Below are 25,653 nucleotides of genomic sequence, written 5' to 3'. Positions count from 1 at the left end.
ATTAAAACTTGTGAAGCCTATAGTGAAGATGGGACTCCCCCCTTGCCTACTTTTAAATTTAATCAACCAAAAGCAAGACACCCCTACTTAACGTTAAGTAGAGGAGGTTCACAAACCACTTACTAAAGTGGTTTACACTTCCAGAAGCAACCCTTGGGCAGTGTTTAGCAAATTTAAAGACTACAATTGGTCCCCATAAAGTGGAGGAGGGGAACAGGAAGTGATGTAAAAAAAGGTCTTTAAAACGGGCCTAAACTTCCTGTGAGGAAGCCTTTTGCAAGGTCTTGGAGCTCCTGAAGGATCTTGGACTGGGACTGCAACGTGGAGTTATGACTTGGGTGAGTGAAAAACTAGCTCCTTTCCTGGCTTCTGGAGAGATTAGTTTCCAGAGAGGTCTCCCTGTCTTGGAGGAGATCGAGTGGGTGGAACCCTTGTTATATTCACTTCTGGCTGAGGGTTAATTAGCCCTACCTGGGTTGAGCCAGGGGTCAGAGCAAATATTTAGTGTGTTAGGTTAGATATCTTACTCTACCCTCTTTCACATTTCTCTACATTCACTCTTCCTCTCTTTTTGTAAATAAAACTGCTAAAAGTCATTTTGACTTGAGCTGTTTTAATCTTTTAAAATCGGTGACCACATTCTCTTATATTTAGTCCAACCATAAATTTAATCCCTACACTATCAGTTTGGAGTTTGGGAACAAATGTTTGTATCATGAAATGGATATGTATTTCTGAGAACTCTTTCAAATTCATAGCAACATGGAATGCTTCTCTTGTTCAATTTATTTGTTACAAAATTACTTTTAAAAAACCAGCTTACAAAATTGCTGCTTACTGATTTTGACAAACAAAAACTAAGAAAAAAAGGAAGTTTGATATTATAGATGAAGTTGAAACTTGTTCTATGCCAAATAAATAGGAATGAAGCTATATCTATGTGATAGTAATCAAATGCAGCACTAATAAATGTGTGACAAGAGAAATCCTTTAAGGGGCAGATTGGTGGCTCTGTGGATAAAGAGCCAGGCCTAGAGACAGGAGGTCACTCACCCCCAACTGTCTAGCCCAGTGATGGCAAACCTATGGCATGAGTACCAAAGATGGCACTTGGCCACCCTTCCTCCCCAAGAGTTTGTTACTAGAAAGGCAGAGGGCCTCACGTGGAGCTGCTCCTCTCCCCCTCTCCACCATGCCTAATGACATTTTTTCACAATCCTGCCCAGCAGCCCAATGGGAATGCACATACACAGGGAGTAAGGAGGGTAGCTCACAGGCAGCAGAGCGCTCAGGCTACTCCCCTCCCCTTCTCTACACTGAGGGCATTCCTCACTTCCGCCCACCAGTCCAATGGGAGTGCTTATTCCCTCCTCTGTGTGGAGTAAAGGGGGGGGGGGGGGGGAAGAATACCCAGAGTGTGTGTGTGTGTGTGTGTGCACGCTCAGGCTTGGTACTGGGTCTAGGGGGGTTGGGGCAGGGTTAGCCATCACTGGCCTAGCTCTTACTACTCTTCTGTCTTGGAACTGATACTTTGCATCAATTCTAAGAGAGAAGGTAAGAGTTTAAAAAAAAAGAGAAATCCTTGAAGTTTGGTTGGAATGTAAACACTTATGAAGGGAGTAGTATAAAATAAGGCTGGGAAGGTATGCAGGAGTCACAATGGCTGTTAATGTAAGGCTAATAAATTTACATTTTATCCCAGGCAATGGGAAAATTATGAAATGTTTTTGAGCATGGGAATGATGAACAATCTGTACCTTGTGAAGATTATTATGGCAGTTGAATAAACTAGGGTGGTGGTCATATGACTAAGTGAGACACTGAATGTGAAAGTAAATTTGATAAGAGATGGCTACTGACAGATAAGCTGATGAGAAATAAAATTGAGGGAAGGGTCAAGGATGACTTTGAGATCATGAGGTCCTGTAAGTGGCACATGGCAAATGGCAATCTTTTAACAGAAATAAGAAGGAGCTAGATTAGGGGATAAGAAAATGAGTTCTGTATGCTTTTGTGACACTCAAGAAGAGATATATAGTTGCAGATTAGCAATGTGTGACTAGAGCCCAGGAGTGAGATGAGGGCTTTATATATAGAAATGAGAGTCAGTTGTATACTGATGATACCTTGAATCTTTGGGAGCTGAAGATATTGTTAAGTATAGAGAGAGAAGAAAAGAAGGTTCAGGACAAATCTTTGGGGACCACCCATGGCAGGAGGATGGTAGATATTCCTACCAGAGTCATATTAACTGAGAGAGAAGAGAGAAGAGAGAAGAGAAAATCCGGGGAAATAAAGTACTTGACAGCATCAACCCTCTTCCCCCTTCAAAAAAGGCAGAGAGGTCCAGGAGGATGAGGACTGAGAAAAGGCTGGTTTAGATTTAACAGTTAATAAATATCTGGTAACGTAGGAGAGATCAGTTTCAGTTGTGTGGTAGGCCAAAAGCCAGATCGGAAAAAATTGATTAGTAGGGAGTAAAGGAAGGGAAGGTAGCCAAATACAGATAATTCTTTCTAGGAATTTGACAGTGAAAAGGAAATGCAACTTAAGATGACAGACTGAGGAGAGAGCAGTCAAGTGAAGGCTAAAATCCTAAGTATGTTTTGTGGGGTAGGGACAAGAGTTAATATACAAGGGGATACTGAAGATCAGAGAGGGAATGATTCCTGGGGTCAAGCTCTTAGAAGAAAAGAAAGGAGATTGAGTCAAGGGAGCAGAGAGAGGAGTTGGACTAGGCAAAAAGAGCCACCATTTCTTCAGAAATGGGGTAAAGGAGGAAGGCTAGGGGAAGGGTTCTGAAAAAGTTCCAAAAGTGTGTCTCTCACTCCCCTCCCCCAGAGGGAACACATAGTGTATGACCTTTATTAGGGTACCTGTTGAGAATAAAGGGGAAGGAGGGCAGCTGTTTGTGGCTTGAGGAAATAAGGAAAAGTTTTGATATAGTCCCAGAGGGGAGTAGTACTGAGAATCTACAAAGGAGAAAAAAAGTTTTGCATTGCAGCAGTGAAGGCCCAGTTGAGATGAGAGAATAGTAGATCCAGACAAGATGGTGGTGTGGCAACCTTAAATAGTATTTGGCTTGAGATTAGGAAAAGTGAAAGCAGATGTAGAGGTGATTGAAGGGTGAGGGTTTGAACGGAAGTAAAGAGTTTGAAGAGCTCTAAATGACAGAGAACTTTATACAAGGCATCTTAAAGTTAAGGCTTAAAACTCTAGAAGGCATTTTGGGACACTGCCTTTAATCAAGTAGTAGGGAGCCACTAGAGTTTATTTAGAAGGGGAATAATATGCAGAGACTCTTAAATATCAAGCTAATGGATCTTCATTTATCTTATATGCAATGAGGAATCACTTTGCACTCTAGGAAAATCACTTTGGCTGCTGGATTGGGGAGACCAGTTTAAAAGGCTACTGTCATAGCCTAAGTGAGAAGGTGGTTAGTGGCTGTGTGAATGAAGAGGTGATTTATATGAAATCCTGGGAAGGTAGAATTGATGACAAGTGAGATGATACCAAGGTGGTAAGATTCAGTGATCAGGATAGTGGTGTCCTTGACAGTAATGAGAAAGCCATAAGAAGGGAGTGGTTGGAAGGGATCACAGTGGTCTTCTAGTCCAATCCATACACGAAAAGAATCTCCTTTATAACATGAAGATTATATACATGGATAGAATGAATTGCAGAGAAAGAGAAGTTATTGAATAGTAGTGGGGTAAAGAATATACCAGTTTGTCTGAGATTTGCATATCATAGGATTGTAGGATCAAAAGGTACTTAGAGCAAAACCTAAATGGCTTCCCCTGATTCAGTCCATGTTACCAGGATGTGATTTTTTGGTTAATATATAATATGAATTATATGCCTTTGATTTTGGGAAGGTTTTGTACATGACTTCTAAGTTCTCTTTTGTGATCTTATATATTTACTATTTTAGACTAGTTACTTATAAACTTACTCAGTATACTGACTAGAAGAGGAGGAGGTAGTCAGAGGGACCAGAACAAGATACAATTTTATTTTTTTTTTTAGATTTTTTTTTTAAATTTTAAACCCTTTAACTTATGTGTATTGACTTATAGGTAGAAGAGTGGTAAGGGTAGGCAATGGGGGTCAAGTGACTTGCCCTAGGTCACACAGCTGGGAAGTGTCTGAGGCCGGATTTGAACCTAGGACCTCCTGTCCCTAGGCCTGGCTCTCAATCCACTGAGCTACCCAGCTGCCCCCACAAGATACAATTTTAATAGAAAAAGGCAGCTAGAGTTTTGTGATTTAAAGTCAGCAGAGAGACTGGGGCAAGATGGATAGATTTGAGAATCATCAGCATAGAATTGGTAATACATGAGTACAGATGAGATCATCAAGTGGTATAGAGGGACTAAATCCAGGATAGAACTCTGAGGGACACCTACGATTAGAGGGTGTGACTTAGCCAAGGATCCAGCAAAGGAGACAAAGAAGGAGCCGTTAGATAGGCAGGAAGAAAACCAGAAGAGACTGGTGTCCTGAAAACCTAGAGAAGAGAGTATCAAGGAGGAGAGAATGATCAATAGAGTCAAAGGCCACAAAGAAATTAAAGAGACTGAAAAGAACTATTAAACTCAGATGATCCCTACTGAACTACTCATGATAATTTTAATATAAGTTTTCCAGCAATCTTAAAGTTCTGAATCTTGCTATTTTCCAAGGGAAAAATCCCCAGAAGACAAATAATGATTTAAATGAAAACTCTATTATGTGGATAAGATATAGTTGAAGCTGTGCCTGGGACAGTACAGTGAAAAGAACCTGAATATTTATTTGATTATGGACGAATAACAATTTCTCTGGGCTTCAGTTTCTTAATCTGTAAAATAAGGATAACAATAGCCGAATTACCAACTTCTCAGAGGGGTGAAGAAATTATTTTATAACTTTTAAGTATCTCATATTTTTTGAATTGCCATCATTTGGGGGCAGCTGGGTAGCTCGGTGGATTGAGTCAGGCCTAGAGATGGGAGGTCGTAGGTTCAAATCCGGCCTCAGACACTTCCCAGCTATGTGACCCTGGGCAAGTCACTTGACCCCCATTGCCCACCCCTACCACTTTTTCACCAAGAGCCAATACACAGAAGTTAAGGGTTTAAAAAAAATTGCCATTATTGCTTATTATTTTTTAGCTCAGGGAGCCAGTCACTGGATCAGAAGACCTAAGGCTGACTCTTGTCTGTTATTTACCAGCTAGATCATCAACACTTTTTAAAAGGCTACCTAAGCAAATAAACACTGCAACTTTTCACTATTTAATTTTTCTGTCTAGCCATTTGAAAAAGGATTGATGCTAACACTGAATTCAAACAAATACGAAGGAAAAGCAATATGGCACATGACTTTTAAATATTGAACCTAACCTAACCTACCTTAAGATATACATAATGACCTTAACTGAAGTAAAATATATGGTAGGTTGAAAAGCATGAACACTAATGACTAGTGCCATATTACTGAAACAAATTTATATCATAGAGATAGCAAACAGAGGAGTAAAGGAGTGAGTGCATATGTGTTAGGACTAGAGATAAAGTGAACAGTTTCTATTGTATTTTGAAAATTTAACTACCATCCTAGGAAGACTTTCTTTGGAAAACATAATGAAAGATTATACTGAAGGCATTAAAATAAGCTACACTCTAATAAATACTATTTCTATAATAAATTTTTATTGATATTATTATTATTTTGATATATCACTTTCAAAACAACTTCCCCTCCATAATCTTTTCATAAAAACAGTTAAGCAAAATCAACTAATGGAAGGATTTTGATAATACCTCACTTTTTGTCCTTGGAGTTTACTGTTTGTAAATGCTTTTTAACATAAAAAAAAAAAAAGTTTAGAACTAACACTGTCCATTCTTCTTGTCCTAGGTTTTGTTGACTTCATTTACATTGTTGTAGTCAAAAGTATTTTTTCCTCTTGGTTCTGTTTTCTTCACTTCTCATAAGTTTGTGTATCTTTCCATGTTTCTTTGAATTCTTCATAATTATGGTATTATCAAATATATTTATCACATAACATATTTTTTTCAGTCATTCCCCAATTGTTAGACAGTTTGTAGCTTTTTACCATACAAAGGCAAATATCCTACTTGAATCTTTAGCAAGAAATGGGTATTCCAACCTATCTGAGAATCTTAAAATATTTCTTTTAGTTAAAATCCAAGAGGACATTTGGCAAATTGAAATATAATTTCCAGACTAAATGTTGCTGAAAATCATAATATTTTATTTAGTTGGTCCTGATCTAATGCTTGCTACCACTGACTGTTTCAAAGTAATAGCTGGAAGTAGATCTTAAGGATTTAATATTTTTCTGCCTTGATCAAAAGCCAGGAGCAATAGGGTTTTTTATTCAAAGTAGTCACATCACATTTAAAAGTTATGATTTTACCCTCCCTTGTTTTGGGGCTTGACAAATAAAATAAAATTTTAGGCACATGGTAAAATTTCCTATGACAGGAGAAACTGTGACAAGGACCAATTGCTCATGCAAGAAACCCCCCTATTTTTCAACACATAAATACTTTAAATGGTGAAAAGAAGCAAAGATAAAAAGTATCATTATAAGAAGAAGGCATGCTTCTTAGCGAATTGGCATTTTGCTATTGTCTGTCATCTGTGATAATTAGATTAAATCTACACTGCCCATCTTTAGATTTAATTACCAAAGGTGAGAACATCTCCAATTTTGGGAGGTCCGTAACCCACGTGTGCTAGAGTGGATGATGAATCAGAATCAACTGACTGACCCCTAGGCAGTCCTAAGAGAAGCGTCTGTTGTGATTGGAAACGCAAACTAGGAGGGAGGCACAGGAAGTAACACATAAGTGACCCCTTTAAAAAGAGAGAGTTGAGTAAGTCAAGGATCTTCTGGTTTTGTGAAGGGGACCTGAGGGAGCTCTGCTGGTTCGTGACCGATACTGTTCCACGTGGTGAGTGTTAAGACTGAATCTTCCTGAACTTCTCTAAAGGAACTTTCCTTTCAAAGAGACTCTGTGACTGAGCTTTGCTTCATACACCTGTTGGGCCTTGGGACATCCGACCCTTGGCTGGAGGCTTGATTTTTTTCCAATTAAGGACTAGTAAAATCTGCCAGGGCTGGAGCAATTTACTCAGTGTGTTAGATCATTTATCCTATCTTATTCTCTAATTTTCTTACTTTCTCTCTCTCTTCTTAATTGTAAATAAACTTCCATAAAAGTCAATTTTGACTTGAGGTTTTCTTACTTGGGGAAATTTCCCCTGGTGACTACCTTTTAATATATTCGACCAAAACCCCTTTACACATTAGTGTTAAAATTTCTACTATTTAAATTTCTTTTGAGGTACATTTTTCTTTGCTCTCAAGAGTTAAGTTCTATAAGAGTTCCTAAAGGTCATATTTAAGTTACTCCTCACATTGTTATCATCATAGCAGGATGCTGTTGATTGAATTTTAAGTCCACAGGGCCAGCATCTCAAAGAAAAGTTGGGGTCTTACTGTATTTGAAAATGCACACAAGGGCACTGCCTCCTTATCGCTACAGCCATGGTGGTTTCATTAGTCTTTGTTGCTCTCTAGCTTATCTCATTTTGGGTTTGGGGGCTCTCTACTCAAAGAGGACAGAACTGTATTCAGCAGAGATGATCTAGCTACTATTTAACTTCAATCCAACCCAATCAAGATGTACACCAAAACCATCTCATTGAAAAGCATGTAAAGAAATGAATTGCAGATCAAAATACAGGAAACAAATTATATATCTAACAATTGGGGAATGGTTGAATATATAAGATATATTACTATAATAAGACATTAAGGTATCATGAAAATGATAAATCTATGACTACATGGAAATAGACTTATTTAATAATGTAATGTAATGAAAAGGGAAAGCCATAGAATCAGAACAGCAAATATAGGCTTTGACTGTATTTTTTAATAACAAACAGACCAAAAGAGAAGTAATTCAGATTCACCCACTGAAAACATATATCATATGTACAATACTTCATAGAGTTCATCTCTAAAGTTCTAACTTGGAATTCTAAATATTTTACAGAACTATTAGTCAGTCAGTTAAGCATTTAACTGCTTACTATATACTAGGCATTGTGGTAAATGCTGGGGAGATATGTATATATGAAAATCAATTCCTGACCCTCTAGGAGTTTACAATATTATAGGAAAGATAATGAGTAAGTAATTAGGGACATACAAGGTATATATAGAATAGAAGGAAGGTAATCTCAGAGGAAAGGCATTAGAATAGGGGTTGGCAACGTATGGCTCTCGAGCCATATCTGCTCTTTTGAGGGCCAGATATGCTCTTTCTTCAGGAGCCATAAAGTCAATTTTTTTTCAGGCGCTGTTACAGGAGCGTGCACTGTGAGCACTGTATGGCTCTCACGAAATTACATTTTAAAAAATGTGGTGTTTATGGCTCTCATGGCTAAAAAGGTTGCCGACCCCTGCATTAGAAGCTGCAGGGACCAGGAAAGGGCTTTGTCTTGAAGGAAGAGAAACTAAGAGGTGGAGATGAGGATACAGAGCATTTCAGTTATGGGGGACAATCAATGCGAAGTCATGGAGATGGAATGTCATGCTTGAGGAACAATAAGAAGGTAGGGAAAATAAAAATCGAAGTATGATATCTGTTGTTTCACTACAGTACCCTGAAAAAAAATTGATTTTAAAGGCTGAAACAGCTTTCCCCCCTAGGCTATGAAACAGGGCTGGATCCTCCCCTCCTTATATGTAGATCCTGAAAGGATAACAGGACTTAGAGCAGGGCAGAGAAGTCACTAGACTGATCTGAGAAATTAGGTAATGAAATCAGCAAGCTCTAGAACCATTTTGGACTACAGTGACCCAGCCACATGTTGGGGAGGATAAGGTTCTGTTGGCATCCTTAAGACATGCCTCTTTCAGTGAAGTAATGAGGGATCTCCAAGTCCACTTTCTTATTGGCTATTTATCAATCAGAGACATGTTGGGATGTCTAGGGGAGGAAATGAATTAGGTTGTCACAAGAAGTGACATGCCCAGGAGGTTCCTGGCCACTCAGGCTCTTTTGATGAGCTCACTTTTGCCCTGCTTGCCCTCTTTGATGCCAGTTTGGTTTGTGGAGGGAGTCTACTGGCTAGTTTTGATTTTCTTGAGCCACTGATTAATAAGTTAACTTAAAATGAAGAAATACTGCCTCTCAAGAATTTAAATTGTTACAAAGGTCAGTGTCTCTGGATTAGTTTGTAGAATTAAGGACACAAGGGAATAAAGTTGGAAAAAAGATTAGGAAAGTATATGGGTAAGGTTATGAAAAGTTCTAAAAACTAAGGAAATTATTTAATGTTTGATCTGTGGAGTTTTTTGAGTAGTAGAGTCACATGGTCAGACCTGCAATCAAGGGAGATGATTGCAGGGAAACTATTAGAAGGATATTGTAATCTTTCCAAGGAGAGATGATGAAGTCCTAAACTAAGATGGTGGTTATTATGCGAGTGGAGAGAAAGTAGCCTATATAAGAGATGTCACAGGGAAAGAAATCATGAGATTTGGCAACAAATTATATATGTTGGATAACTAAGCATAAGGAGGCCAAAGGTGAAACAGAAGTTGTGAATCTAGGTGACTGACTGGATGGCAGTGTTGTTGAGAGTGACGGGGAAGTTCAAAAGATGAAAGAGTTTTTAGGGGAAAGTTAAGAAGTTACTTTGGACATGATGAATTTAGAGTTGTATATGGGGTATCTAGTTTGAAATATTTTTTTTAAAAATGATTTGAGACTAGAACTCAGGAAATACAGGTTGGGTCTGGGTATATAGATCTGGGAATCATCAAGTGATACACTATAGAGGAAAAAGATAAGAGGGCCTGGGATATAGAAACTTGGGAAACACCCATATTAGTGGACATGTTCTGGATGAACATCCAAAGAGAGACTAAGAAGGAGCAGTCAGAAAAGTAAGAGAGCAGTGCCACAAAAACAAAAAGAGGGCAATGGAGAGTGTCAAAGGCTGCAAGAAGGGCAAGAAGGCCAGGATTGAGAAAAGGTCATTAGATTTGTCAAATAAGAGATCACTGGCAATTTTGGAGAGTAGTTTCAGTTGAATGATGAGCTCAAAAGCAATATTACAAAGGGTTTAGGATTGAGTGAAAGGGGAGGAGACAGCTAGCATAGATTGTTTTCTCAATTAGTTTAATCAGGAAAGGGAGGAGAGCTACAGGTCAATGGCCATCAGGGAGGTTAGTATTAAGTTGATGGGTGAGTGAGAAATGGTCTTGTTTGTAGATAGCAGAAGAAGAGTCAGTAGACAGGAAGAGACTAAAGATAAAGAGTAGGGATGAAAATGAATGGGGATGAAATTTCTATACAAAATACAGATGAGGGGGCAACAGGGGACTGAGCCAGGCTTAGAGAGAGGATGTCCTAGGTTCAAACCTGGCCTCAGGCACTTCCTATCTGTGTGACCCTTGGCAAATCACTTAATCCCCATTGCCTGGCCCTCACTACTCTTCTACCTTGGAACCAAAACACAATATTGATTCTAAGATGGAAGGTAAGGATTTTAAAAAATACAGATTAAAAAAATAATTGTTTATAACTAATAACAATATTAAAGATGTTCTCTTCACAATATAGATAGGTATTAGTTTAAACAAGAATTGCTATTATTCAACAGGTTATTCATCTTTTCAGGCTTCTGCAAACTGATAAAATTTCAAAAGTTTCTGTGCCAGTGAATAACTTATGGGAGCAACAAACATTGTGGCTATGTATGTATGTATGTATGTATGTATGTATGTATGTATGTATGTCTATAGTGGAAGAGAAGTGAAATTCATACTTACTGATCCCTTTTCCATCACTCTGTTAAGCATGACAACTCCTCGGCTTTTCTGTTCCCAAACCATCTCCCAAAAGTGACCACAAGTATTAGGCAGAGGACCCTGTGTAAAGACAGACTTGAAAAATTAATTTCATCTTTCTAAATGATTAACTGTTATAATAAAATATTTTATTTGATAAACATATTAAAATACAAAACAAATTTAGATGTAAAGATAAGACACCTTTTCAATAATTTTGACACTGCATTATCCTGACAAAATTTTCCTTTTAAGGTCCAGAATCCAATATCTATAATTCTATTTTTAACTTTAATAATATAGTAAAGTCATTTTAGTACTGATCTGGAGAAATGATTAATTTAACAGAGAAAACACTTTTTTGATTTACTGTTTGGAAATACCACCCGGTACCAAGTGTGTTCAAGAGAACCACCCTAAAGGTATAAGGGAACTAGGACATTGTGGTGAGGAGGGGAGGGGAAAGGAGATTTAAGGCTCTTAGCATTTTTACACAGATGAAATGGGACTAAAATAGACATAAAGATAATCTTGATCAGTGAAAACAGGGCTACTATGTGTCAGGCATTGTTGATGATCATGATAATAGCTAATATATTATTATTTCTGCTGTGTCAAGTACACAGCACTTTACAATTATTATCTCAGTTGATACTCGCAACCACCTTGGGAGATAGGTACTATTATTAGGAAAGTGCTATTGAGGAAAATGAGGTAAATGAAGTTAAAATCACCTGCCCCACTATGAAGAATATGGGAAATTTGAACTGAGGTCTTCCTGACTTCAAGCCCAGGGCTCTATCTACTATCTATACTACTACTATCTAGTAGTATCTACACTACTTAGTTGCATCACTAAGGATTATATTGAGGCTACAAATACAAAATCGCAGTCGATGTTTTGAAGAGGAAAAAAATCCAACAGTCTGAAGGGGAAAGCTCACAGAAGGGTAATATGGAACTGTTTACCATATTAAAAGGTGTACATGGTGAAGGTGGATTTTGGGGTGGCAGCAAGAGGGATATCAAGGTTATTGCCCTCAAGGAGCTTATCTCACTTCAATTGCTCTGGTGATGACAAAAGAGCAGGAAGGGTGGGTTATAAGCTTCATGTCCTTTTTTTTTGTGCCAGCTGGTGACAGCATCTCCTTCTCCACTGGCTACCATAACTAGTTATGCAATTACAGACAACTGGTCCCTATAGTAGAACCCCTCCAAAGCATAGGGCTGAGGGAATTACGATCATTTTTGTACTGTGAAGCTTGGCTTTGGACCAAGATAGTAGAAATGTAGCCTAATACAGGCTCCAACCATTAAGAGAAGTTTATTGTAACAGAACTTTGTGTCTAAAATGCATTTTTTCTCCAACCATTAAGAGAAGTTTATTGTAACAGAACTTTGTGTCTAAAATGCATTTTTTCTATCTACTCTCCTTAAGTTCTTCAATCTGATTCCTATCCCTCATACTCTATTGAAGTTACTTTCCTGAATATTAATAACCTCCTTTTATTGCCATATCAAATTGCATTTTCTCCATTTTATTCTCCTGGAATTTTCTCTTGAATTTGATACTGTTTACTTACAAATTCTTCAAAATCTTTTCCCATGGCTTCATCACAATAGATTACCTTGCTTCCTTTTCCTTTCTCTGACTGCTCCACTCTGTCTCTTTTGTTTGTTCCCTAATTGTGGGCATTCCCCCAAAGGCCAATTTTCAAAAATGGCACCTATTTTCCATCCTAAGGATTCTAAGACTGACTGTGCTAAAGACTTAAGAGATCACTGATAGCCTTTAAGAGAGTTTTACTAGAATGTTGCGTCAAAAGTTAAAACTACAGGAGGCTGATAAATGAATAGGTAGTGAGGAAATGGAGGTGGCAAGTACTGGCAATTCTTTCTAGAAGAACTATAGGGATAGTACAGAGTTGATTAAAAGTTTAAGGATAAGGAAACAGTTAGCATGTTTAGAGTCCAAGAATGAGTCAGCAGACAGGGAGTCTCAGTCAGGGAGTTGAGGGACAGGGATGGAATCAAAGGGACAAGTTGAAGGATTAGCCTTGACAAAGAAAGAGTCATCTTCTTCAGAGACTAGAGGCAAAAAAGAGAAGACAGGTGAAGATGCAGAACATTCTGAGGTGAATGAGGATATGAAGTAATGTCATCTACTAAAAGACAGAGGAGTGTGGGTGGTACTAGGAGTCTGAAGGCAGAGATTTCAAATAATGGCTACAGCATGTGATAGCTTGTTAAACAAGGAAACAAAAAATGACTACACTGCAACAATGAGGGCCCAGATGAAATGAGAACATTATTTCATACTGGACCCAGCTGTGTACAATTATATGCATGTAGTTGTGTGACCTCAAGTGGCACTCAGCAGCACAGGCATAGAAGTGATGAAGGGAGATGGTGGTCATGGTCCAGGAATAAGAAATGTACACAGGACAAAGGAGCAAGGGATTCAAAAGTGAATAGGCAGAGTTAAACTAATTAGCTATCAGGTCAGGCAAGACTAAAGAAAGAGACTGAAGCCAGGGTAGAGAGGAATAGAGGATTCTAAAGGTTTTGATAGGGATAAAAAAACAGGTTAAGATGAGTGAGGCAGAAGGAGATAGTAGAAAAGATCTGATGAAAAGAAGAGAATTTCAGGTTGAAGGAAGTGGTAGTAGTTTGAATGGTGATGAAATCTAAGGCATGACCACCTGTGGGTGACTCAAGTAGACTGAAAATACATGCCTCTGGAGTTGAAGAATTACTAACTAGGACTCTAGGGTGTTCAGAGAATATCAAGGTGAATTATGAAGTCTCCGAATGTGAGATGAAGGGCTAGTGTATAATAATAATGATGATGATATTTAGCATTTAGATGGTGGCTTGCAAATGTGAAGATAGGATTAACTCCCCCCTTGCCTATTTTTAAATTAATCAACAAAAACTGAAAACACCCCTACTTAACACTAAATAGAGGAGGTAGGCAAGCCACTTGCTAAAAGTGGGTGTCAACTCCAGAAGTGACTGACCCATCCCCTGGGCAGTGCTAAACAAATTTAAAGATTGCAATTGGCTTCCATAAAGTGGAGGAAAGGACAGGAAGTGATGTGGAAAAAGGACTATAAAAGTCCTGAACTTCCTGTCCAAGGGCTGAATCTTGGGCTTGCAGGATCTTGGACTGGGACTGTGGCTTGGAGTTACAACTTAGTACTTCAACCTGGGACTCTGGCTCTTGGACTGTTTCTGGTAAGACTTCTCCTGGATCTTCTACTTTGGAGGTTCACTTGGGTGAGTGAGAAGCTGACCCTCTTTTCCTGGCTTCTGGAGAAGCCTTCCCCTCTTAGAAGAGGCCACATGGGTGGAACCCCTGTTTAATTTACCACCTGGTCTTCTAACTGAGGATTAACAAGCCGTCCTGGGCTGACCCGGGGACTGGAACAACATTTAGGGTGATCGGCTAGACATCTTCTCTACCCTCTTTTATATTTCTCTACTTTCACTCCTTCCACCTTTTTGAAAATAAAACTACTAAAAGTCATTTTGGCTTGAGCTAAAATATTTTTAAATCGGTGGTCACAGTATTATCTTAAAATTCTCATATATTTAGTCAAACCCTTAATTTTAATTCCTTACACAAAACTCTATGTTATCTTATGTGGTAGATGATAACCGAACCAGGTACTGACTTCTGTGAGAGAGGGAAAATAATCTGGAAGCCAGCATATGACATAATAAAGGATCTAGATAGAATGATGTGAAGTGAACCTGAAAGGAGATTGCAAAGGGAAAGTATATCAACTTCTATAGGCCCAGGTCTCTGGGGACATGAGAGAAAAGCCATTGACAATAGAGTGACCAGGTAGTGGTCAGATATGAAGCATCTTCTAGACATAAAGTTCAGTTTTCATGATAGTGAGAAGAGGGAAAGAGTTTAAGAAGGATAGATAAATTTTAGTAGGCATTCCTTTCATGTCTGGACTAGATGGCCACTGAGGTTCTCCAGTTTTCAAGTTCTGTGATTCTATGACGGGATCTAGGATGAAGGAAAATTTGCTAATCAAAGGTGGAGATTCTAGTGGAAGGGGAGAGTAGAGGAAGAAAATAAAAATAACTACAATACAAGGGAGAGTTGGGTAAGTATCTAAGAGGGAGAAAAGGTTCAAGTAAAGTGTTGAGAAATTTGAGGAATGATAAAAGAAATTTTCATAGTACCTATAATTATAGTAAGATTATACAGAAAGTAAAGGGAAACTCTACATTTGGAAGGGACTAATTCATGGAGACACCAAACATTATAAATTAAAAAAAGATTAAGTGCCTGTTGTTCAGCAGAATATTGTGCTAGAAAATGGGGAAGCTACAAAATTGAGGTATAGTTCCTACTCCACGAAACTTAAGAGTATAATAAAGGTTCCAAAAGAATGATTATAATATATATTACACGATAAATAGCCTGAAAGGTCATACAGTGGTTGCTTGTCATATCGCAGCTCTTATATCAGGGAGTTACACTTACATGGCATACTACTGGCTGATGGAATGAAAGGCAACCAACCACAATGTTGTGTTCTGTATCCTGGGAGCTGATTGGCACAGTGACTGTAGGTTAATAAGAATGTGGAAAAGGTTTATAGGAAAGTGGGAAGGGTTTATAAAGCTTTAAAATACATATAAATAATAAAATAAATACAATGCTGCTACTTCCCAGATTTTCACCTATGGCGGTGTCCCTGGAATGTAAATCTTGCAATAGATGAGAGATCACTGTAAAATAAAAGTGTTATCTGTAGTCTTAGGGGAATAGTTACTATCAGCTAGAACAGAGGATAGCTAGAAAGGATGAGAAAAAATTACCTAGAGTAAATGGTTTTGGAATTGGGCTTTAATTAAGAACTTTAGCAAAGTTGCAGGATGCAAAATAAACTCACATAAATCATCAGCATTTCTATATATTTCTAACAAATTCCAGCAGCAAGATATAGAAAAAGAAATTCCATTTAAAATAAGTCTAGACAATGAATTGGGCTTTAAGAAGATGAGCAGGTGCTCAAGAATTAAGAATGGGGAAGGACGACATTCTGGGCACAGGAAATTGCACAGGCAAAGGAGGCATGAGAGTACATATTTGGAGGGAGAGTTGTTCACTTTGCCTGAAGGGTAGAATACAAGGAAGGAAATGATTAAAAAATTTTTTTTAAATTTTAATATCTTTTGTTTTTACATTCCTTAAATTTCTTCCTTTATTTTTTACTATTTTCTGAAACATTTCATAAAACAGATTTTTTTTTTTTAAAAAAGAAAAAACAATGGGGGGGCAGCTGGGTAGCTCAGTGAATTGAGAGTCAGGCCTAGAGATGGGAGGGTCCTAAGTTAGAATCGGACCTCAGACACTTCCTAGCTGTGTGACCCTGGGCAAATCACTTAACCTTCATTACCTAGCCCTTACCACTCTTCTTTCTCAGAGCCAATACACAGTATTCATTCTAAGGTGGAAGGTAAGGATTTAAAAAAAAGAGAGAGAGAGAGAGAAATCAGCAAAATTGATTAATACACTGAAAAAAGATATACTATGTTCCACACTCATGGACTCCCCACCACTGCAAAAGAAAATTCTTCTTATATTTTTTCTTTGGGGCCATTTTTGTTCTTTGTAAATTTTCCACTTTTAATTTGATTGTTTTATAGTGATTGCTCTTTACAACTTGCATTGCATTGTCACTATATTTACTGGTTTTATTTTAGCTCTGCTTACTTCACTTTGCATTAGTGGACGTAAGTCTTTCCATGTTTTTCTGTATTCTTCATATTAATCACTTTTATAGTATATTAATATTCCCATTATATTCATTTATCAATATGCATTTATTTATCCCTTGATCAACAGGTATCTACTTTGTTTCTGGTTCTTTGCTATTTCAAAAAGAATGGTTATAAATATTTTGGTGTATATGGGGCCTTTCTTTTAATCAGTGGTCTCCTAGGGTACATGCCTAGTGTTATAATCTTTGGATGAAACATTATAGAAACTTTAGTCACTGTTTACATAACTCCAAAATGTTCCCATTGTTTACACTAATTCACAGCTCTACCAACAATATATTAGTGTGTCTATCTTTATAAGACTGGATGAAAATAATTTCCAATGAATTTAAAAAGTATTTATTAAGCACTTCTTATGTGCAAGGCTGGTGACATGACTCTTGGTAAAATTTTCCTCAGGTGCCTCAATGCGGTATAGAGGTAAGTCTGAATTTCTGAAGTTGGAAAGGTAGTGAATATAAGCCTGAAAGAGATTCTGTGTTTATCTCTCTGAGGTTTAGCCTAAGTAAGCTTGGTGAAGATCATCATTCTAGGCCATAAGGTGAAAAAATTTCAATATATCAATATCAATTCATAAAGCCCTTTTCCTAAGTTATAGCAGGAGGCTATAATATAGAGACAATAACTACATGGACAAAGATGTAGATTCCCCAAAGACACCATGCTGGGCACCAGGAATACCAAGATAAAATGAAACTATTCTTCCCATTAAAGAACTTAAAATTCTGCTGAGAAAGGATGAAAAATTAGGAAGGGGTTACAGGTAATAGAGAGCCTTGAATAAAAGGAATAGGAATATAAAACTGTACTAGTCAGTGGCAAAAGAGAACCACTAAAGATCCCTCAGCAGAGATATGATATATAGTCTGTAGATGGCTGTAGATATAAACCTGGAGAGAGGTGTGATGGAGGGTTATTTGTAAGAAGCTGTAAGAGTAAATGAGAAAGATGAGAGAGGAGAGAAAGGAGGGGAAGGAAAGAGAGGAGAGAAGAGGAGTCAGGAATAAGACAGTTAGTGAAATAAGAATGATTAGAAAAGAGGGAAATCTTGAACAAATTTTCTGAAGCCAAGAAATGACAGATTATATCGGTAGATGGAGAGAATGCTCAAATAGAGCCAAAACCTGGAGTCAAGAGGATGAGGCCCTGGAAAAAAAAATTATTTTGGTAATTAGTAAGTCATTGGTGACCTTTAATACTGTTTCAGGAGAAACTGAAAACTTATTTAAGGAGAGAAGATGAAGGAAAGAAGAACAAGGCCTAGAAGAGGCAGGAGGGAATAGATGCAAGGAAATCTCCCTTCTGTTACTAGAAGACAAGAAAAAAATAGTAGTGAATATGAAGCACATTGGTTTTAATTTCCTTTAAATGCATCCTAAAAAGAATCTACTAATCAACCATTTCTGACTTCTTTCCAAGGGATAACCTATTTCTCCTAGCTTAACTTTATACTGCCCTAATTCCTGTCCAGATGCCTCATTCTTGGCAGGAATCCTGTTTTATTGTCATTCTTTCTGATATTATCCTCATTTACCTTTTCTAGTCTAAACTAAACCTTCCTTTGGGCCTTTTAGATCCCCAAAGCTCTTGAGGTCCCATTGTCAAGTTCTTTATTTTGTTTTGATACCACATCTGACAGCCCTCACTAGAGCTGGCAACTCCTTTTCCAACCTTCCCCATTCTTTAGGATCTGGAAGAAGTTGCTGTTCTCTAAGCTCTGCCATTCCATGTTTAGAACCTTGCTTTGCTGATATTTCCTGAATGTGCTATTCTTTCATGATCCTTAATATAGTTATAACCAAACTCAATATTCTCTCACCTTTGCACATGACTCATAGTTTTCTGTTCCACCTTCTCCTCTTCCATAATAATTCCATATATCAATATTTACATTAATGAGTTCTCTAGCATTCTATTTTCACAGTTTCTTCAATTTCTTAGCACTTGTGTTCTCCCTATTTCTACCAGCTATCTTATGGGATGGTCACGTCTTTGACTTCAACCCACCTCTAAAACTGAGAATTTGAAATTGCTTTCTAATACTCTTTCTACCTGATTCCCTTAATTTCCTTACTACTCAAACATGTTCTCTCCTATCTTCATGACCTTTAGTCTCTTGTACCGTTTTTATTCTTCTAGTCTATTCAATTCTGCCTAGTTCTTTTCCCCTCCCCACCAAAAATTTTGATCCTATAATCAGCTTTTTTTTGAATTCTATATTATCTTCATCTTTTGTCATTCTTGTCCTGCTAATCCTTAATTATTATCATTTATCTCTTCCACTTCTACTTCTAAATGGCTCAACTAATATTACTAAAGAAAGCCCTGAAACCATGATTAGATCCACTAAAAATGTGTGCTAACAATAACCACACCTGCCTCCTATTTTCTGTAGATCCTCTATTTTCCTCCTCTACTCTTTTGAAACTCTCAATGTCCTCAGTAACTCTCTTTTACTTTTTCCTAGTTTCAGAGCCAAAGTTAGCTCTTGTACCTAACTTCATCCTGTCCTATCAATCATCATTTCCCCCTCTTATGAATCATCTCTTGCTTTTGCTCAACTGGTTCTTTTCTTGCAGTTTACAATCACGCTTGGTCTCTCTTAACTTACAAAAAGATTTCCTTAACCCTGCCATTTCCTCACTGCCAAACACTTAAAAAGTAGCCCACATTCTGATTTTACTTTCTTAACATTCACCTACTTTTCACCTCCCTGCAAAGTGATTTCCTCAACTTCCCTGTTCAGCATTTGAAACTTGACCATTGAGCTCCTTCCCTATACTGTTTTCCTATAGTTTTGGTAAAAAGAACTTTTATTACTTTATTTTTACTTGTTTAAAAATAAAACAACACCCTTATCTTAGAATAGATAAGAAATATCAGTTCAAAGGTAGAAGAGCAGGAAGGGGTAGGGTGGACAATGGGGATTAAGTGACTTGCCCATGGTCATACAGCTAGTAAGTATCTGAGGAAAGATTTGAATTCAGGACCTCTCACCCCAAGGCATGGCTCTCTAGCCACTGAGCCAACTAGCTGCTTTCTTTTTACTTGTATGACCACTGCCATCTGTCTCCTTTGCTAGTTCTTCTTCCTCATTAACTTGGGTGAACCAAGCCTCTGATTTTGGTTTTCCTTCCCCTCTAAATATTCTCTTCTGGCCTTCTAACTCACATGGTTTCACTTACTTCTATACAGATGACTTCTAAATATGTCTTTTAAACTCTTCTTTAGAACTAGGGTACTCTATTTCAGATGAGGTAAAGGTAACCAGGGTTATGGAGGAAGTAGCACCCTAAGAGGCCTTGAAGGAAAGAATATGTTTCTGGATCTTTCTATCAAGATGTCTCACTGGTACTTCAAATTCAACACAGCTAAAACAGAATTTATTGCCTTCCTTTTGGCACTTATGTTAAATTGTACCACCTTGTCACCCAGGATCTTATAATCTCTAGTGGGATGTGAGAGCATGAGAAAGAGAGGAGTCTATCAGCTGTAAAGTCCTGTTAAAAGCAATTTCATAATCTCTCTTATACCCATCCCTTTCCTTCTACCTGCATTAGTCCTTATCCTGCTACTTATAATTGTTTCCTAATGGGTTTTCTTAACTTCTACCCATTCTCTTCAATCCATCTTTTACAAATAGGTTTTTAAAAAAAATTTTTTTTAAACCCTTAATTTCTGTGTATTGGCTCCTAGGTGGAAGAGTGGTAAGGGTGGGCAATGGGGGTCAAGTGACTTGCCCAGGGTCACACAGTTGGGAAGTGTCTGAGGCTAGATTTGAACCTAGGACCTCCCATCTCTAGGCCTGGCTCTCAATCCACTGAGCTACTCAGCTGCCCTTGCTCAAATAGTTTTGCTTGAAGCTTTTGTAGCTTAAAAATTGCACTGAGACTTGGGACACTCAGTATATATGACATCTTTCCTCTTTATAAGAATGTGAGTTCTCAGACAATGAAGTCGATATAGAAAGTACCTTTTAAATAAATACTTAATGAAATTGCTAAGTCAAGAACTTCAGAATGAAGAACATAATATAGTTAAAAGGGCAAAAATTTTGGAGTCTATTCCAACTTTACATGAGAATAAAACAAAGGGAGAAAGAATGGTATATTATAAAGAATAATGAACTATGATCAGGGGATCAAAGTGCTAATCCAGCTCTACCACTTACTTTGTGACTTTAGCCATTTTCTTTTTCTGGGCCTCAGTTAACTGTTCCACAAAATCACAAGGTTGTATTAAGTTCTACAATCAAATTTCTCAGGTTAGTTATGTAAGGGTTAAAATGGGGTTTTGACAAAATAAGAGAGCAGCTTTTAATAACTTAAGTTTTAATGAGAATATAGTATAGATATAAATTAATATTATCCCGTTAAGCCAGAGAAAAGAAAACTTCTAGCAGTTTTAAACACTTAATTTAGTTTTATTAAAATAGATAGTAAAAGAATATAGTAAAGGAGGGAAATACAGGAAAGAGGTAGAGAAATTTTCCTAATGTCTATGCTAGTTATCCTATTAACTGCCTATAACTACTATCTAAAACTGCCTATATCTACCTATAACTGCCTATAACTACTGCTAATAACACCCCACAAAGTTCCAAAGCAATCCACCCAATCAAAACTAACCCAATTAGTGTTTAATCCAACCCCAATTAGGTCTGTCTACGAAGACCAGCCACCTTCCAAAAAGTTTAAGGAAGGGAAAAAACCCTACAGCCCAACCCAAAAGCCAAAAAACCCCAAAGGCAAAAAGCCCTCTAAAAGGATAAAGCCAAAAGCTCTCTACCTAAGGTCAGGCCTGCCTTTATATTCCAGCAACTAAATGCCAACCACCAACTAATCACCAACCCACACCACCAGCAACTAACTCCCAATGACCAACCAATGCCCAGCAGTCAAACTTCTCTGCAATTGCCAGCCCTGTCAGCAATTGACAACCCAACCAACTCCAGCTCAGCCCCTTTTATAACCTCCTGCCTCACTTCCTGTCTCTATGGTTTCTCCTTCCAGTCTCTATGGTTTCTATTTCCTGCCACTGTGGGCTGGTTAATCCCTACACATTTCTATGGTAAGAGGACCTCCAACTTCCTTGTTAAAAGGAATAAAGGATTCCTTTTTACCAATATCACTTGATGCTAACTACATGTATAGTAAAATTTTACTCATGGTTCTATGGGTTTTGTCTATAAGCTAGTACATGATATTTCAGTACTCTCTTCCCTAAAGAGGTCATTTCCTAGGAAATTAATTACTTAAAAAAAAAAGTCTAGAAAAACCAAAGTGAAGGGAAACTTAAGGCAGGATGTTTTAAAATCCTGTTTTATATTTAGAAAAAATGTATTAATGATATCTTAACATGATTTTAAAAGTTTTTTAAACAAAAATCTATTAAACTCTTACTATGTATAAGGTACTGTGCTAAATGCTTTACAAATATTTTATTTTTTCCTCATAACAACCCTGGGATGTAGGTGCTAGTACAGTTCCATTTTATAGCTGAGAAAACTGAGTCCAACAAATATGAAGGGTCATACAACTAGTAAGTGTCTGAGGCCAAATATGAACATAGGAGGTCTTTCTCACTCAAAGTCTCAGACTTTATCCCTTGTCACTTGGATACCCCTAGACATCAGGAAGATTATATTCTAACATTAATGATCATGGTAAAGCAGAGCTAGAAATAACCTCAGGAATCACCTACAATTCCATAATTTTATTGATGATGAAATTTAGGCCCAGAATGGTTAAAGAAAACAAGTGAATAGAAAAAGAAAACAACAAAAAGCAAATGGACAACTATTTTTTGACTATGTTTTCATTTATTACCTGAGTGAGAATATAGCTTCTTTGGGCCTCTTCCATTTTTATCAGACTAGCATTTATATAATCATTGTCTTCATGGTGGAGCTTAATTCGACTATGGTCAACTGTAAAGTAATCAGAACACAGGAAAATTAATTCAAGAAGAGTTAGGATATATAAATAATATATGTACATGGAAAATACTTTAATAAACATTTATTAGATACCTGCTAGACAGAGTACCTGGAGACAAAATGATGCAAGGGAAAGGTTTTGAATTTGGAATCAGAGGCTTTGGACTCAAATGCTGGCTTTGTCATTTACTCTTTGTATGATCTTGGTCAAGACATGCAACTTCTCTGGACCTCAGTTTCTTCAAATGTAAAATGAAGGGGTTGGCCTAGAGACTTGCAGAGCCCTCTTCTAGCCCTTCAGAGTTCTTTTCTCAGGAGCTGTGGTAAACTGAGTTAGGTGAAATATCCTTCCTCTAACCCTGAGTGGTTAAGTCCCATGCTATCCTCCTTTTAATGTTTAAGATCCATTACTCAGCAATGGAGAATGAAACCATGTGCTTATTAGTTCTGGAATGATAATGGCTTCATGAGATGAACTGTCTTCTATATGTTATAACAGACTGGACCCAGAGTCAGGTGATTTGGATTTGGATCCAGGCTCTTCTATTTTCTAATTTATATAACTGACACTTCACACATCTGAATTCATCTGTGAGATAAGGAATCAATATTTATAATCCTTACCCCTCAGTCAAGGATGTTAGAAAGTTTAAAGCACTATAAACATGTGAATTAGGATTTTTTTCCCCTGATGAACATTTTAAAAAATTTCCATAATTATTCATTTTTAAGCAAATAATCTTAAAGAACCAAAACCCCAAAACATATACCCAAGTGAACAAGTGATAAATCATGTTTTCATCTGCATTCTACTCCAACAGTTCTTTCTCTGGAAGCAGATAGCATTATTTGTCCTAAGTCCTTCAGAATTGTCCTGAATCACTGTATTGCTGCTAGAAGACAAGTCTATCTCATTTGATCATTCCACAATATTGTTGTTACTGTGTATAAAGTTCTCCTGGTTCTGGTTATTTCACTCTGCATCAGTTCATGTTGGTCTTTCCAGCTTTTTCTGAAATCATCTTGTTCATCATTTCTTATAGCACAATAGTATTCCATCACCATTATATACCAAAATTTGTTCAGCCATTCCCCAATTGATGGACATCTCATTAGTTCATGTGAATTATTTTTGAGAGAGGAGGAAAAGTAGTGCCTGGCTTGGAAAACAGAAGTGAGTTTGGGAGGGAAAGAAGGTCAAGAAGACGAAAAGGTTTGAGAGTGGCAGTTTTTAAAAGATTACTTTATTTGTGGAAAGTTAGCTATGTCAAACTGTATAATACAGAACATGTACATTAAGAAGATGGAGAGAAAACTGACTGGAACGCAACTGTGAAGCACTAACCAACACTTCCTATATTCAGATTATAACATAGCAAAAACTTAAAAACCTGGAGGTAATTTTCTACTGTCTTAACTCTGAACATTTTGCAAATTTGAATCAGTGACCAAAAAAGAGAGCAATAAAATACAAAAGTATTTTCCAAGAGCCCTGAAGAGTTGCTACAGTATTGAGGGGCAGGCCAGCACTATAATTTCTACAACCCATTTAAGTTCTCCTCTTTTCCTTGATAGGCTATGATGGTGACCACTGGTCATGTAATTTATGTATTTATTTATTCATTCAGTCATTCATTTTAAAGCCCTTACCTTCCATCTTAGAATCAATACTGTATATCAGTTCCAAGGCAGAAGAATGGTAAGGGCTAGTCAATGGAGGTTAAGTCCAGGGTCACACAGCTAGGAAGTGTCTGAAGCCAGACTAAGTATGTCTTTTTTTTCTTTCTTTCTTTCTTTTAAACCCTTAACTTCTGTGTATTGGCTTATAGGTGGAAGAGTGATAAGGGTGGGCAATGGGGGTCAAATGACTTGTCCAGGGTCACACAGCTGGGAAGTGTCTGAGGTCAAATTTGAACCTAGGACCTCCTGTCTCTAGGCCTGGCTCTCAATCCACTGAGCTACCCAGCTGCCCCCCTAAGTATGTCTTTTACTTTAGTTAAGTTCCAAAAGACTTTTCATCAAGTTAATATACCTTATGGACCTTATAGACTAATCCTGTAGAGATTACTCATACAGGAAAAAAGATTCATTGATTTACAAAAGTAAATTAAGTTGGGGGCAGCTGGGTAGCTCAGTGGATTGAGAGACAGATCCTAGGTTCAAATCTGGCCTCAGACAGCTCCCAGCTGTGTGACCCTGTGCAAGTCACTTCACCCCCATTGCCTTACCACTAATGTTTTGGAGCCAATACACAGTATCGACTACAAGTTGGAAGGTAAGGGTTTAAAAAAAAAAAGTAAATTAAGTTGTATAAGTCAAATTATGAATTGGCAGTAAAAATGAACTGGGATATGATTTTTTGAAAAATAAATCTTGGTACCTATTAATTCTAATATTCTCTTCCTTCCCATTCTCAAACTGAGGGTAAATATTACAATATGGCTAAAATTGGTAAGGTAACAAATATGCTACATGAAGAAATTGTCATCAAATCTGTTAAGTTTTTATTGAAGGATTTAATGTAGAAACCTTCAGTTGTCTTCAAGATTTACTTATATGGAATAATTTACTATCCCAACTAGAAATGAGCTATGACCCAACAACACATCTCTAATGCATTTACTACAGTCAAATAAATGTCAAGGCAACTATTGGTATAGTGGGTAGAGCACTGAAACCAGGTTGAGAAAAGCCCGAGTTCAAATCCAGGTTTAGACCCTTACTAGCTTGGTGACCCTGGGCAAATCACTTAATCTTTCTAAGACTCAATTTCTTCATCTGGGTAGGGAATAATAATAGTGCCACACCCCACCTCTCTGCTTGCTGTGAGGATGAAATGAGACAATAGTTGTAAAGTGCTCTGAAAACCTTAAAGTATTATACAAATGCTAGTTATTCTATTGCTGTAATTATTTTTATATAAAAGATGGATATTAATAGATAAATATTTAGGGGATATCTACAATGGTTTTTTTCCTTTTTAAAATTTTATTTAATTGATTAATTAAGAAAAATT

At 37.4% G+C, this 25,653-nt stretch overlaps 1 protein-coding gene across 1 annotated transcript in view; it reads right to left on the bottom strand.

Annotated features, from left to right (window-relative positions):
• The window catches only part of PTPN1 (protein tyrosine phosphatase non-receptor type 1), an 84,531-nt gene that overhangs the window by 14,496 nt on the left and 44,382 nt on the right, over positions 1-25,653 (bottom strand). The window contains exons 3-4 of the mRNA XM_044663828.1: positions 22,528-22,628; positions 10,871-10,969 (exon numbers count right to left, since the gene is read on the bottom strand). Coding sequence (XP_044519763.1) covers positions 10,871-10,969; positions 22,528-22,628 — 200 coding nt within the window. The remainder of the gene's footprint in view (positions 1-10,870; positions 10,970-22,527; positions 22,629-25,653) is intronic.

This window comes from Gracilinanus agilis, chromosome 2 (assembly GCF_016433145.1).
Source record: "Gracilinanus agilis isolate LMUSP501 chromosome 2, AgileGrace, whole genome shotgun sequence".
NCBI lineage: Eukaryota > Metazoa > Chordata > Mammalia > Didelphimorphia > Didelphidae > Gracilinanus > Gracilinanus agilis.
The sequence above is the reverse complement of the archived record's forward strand: the minus strand, read 5'-3'. Positions and strand labels throughout refer to the sequence as shown.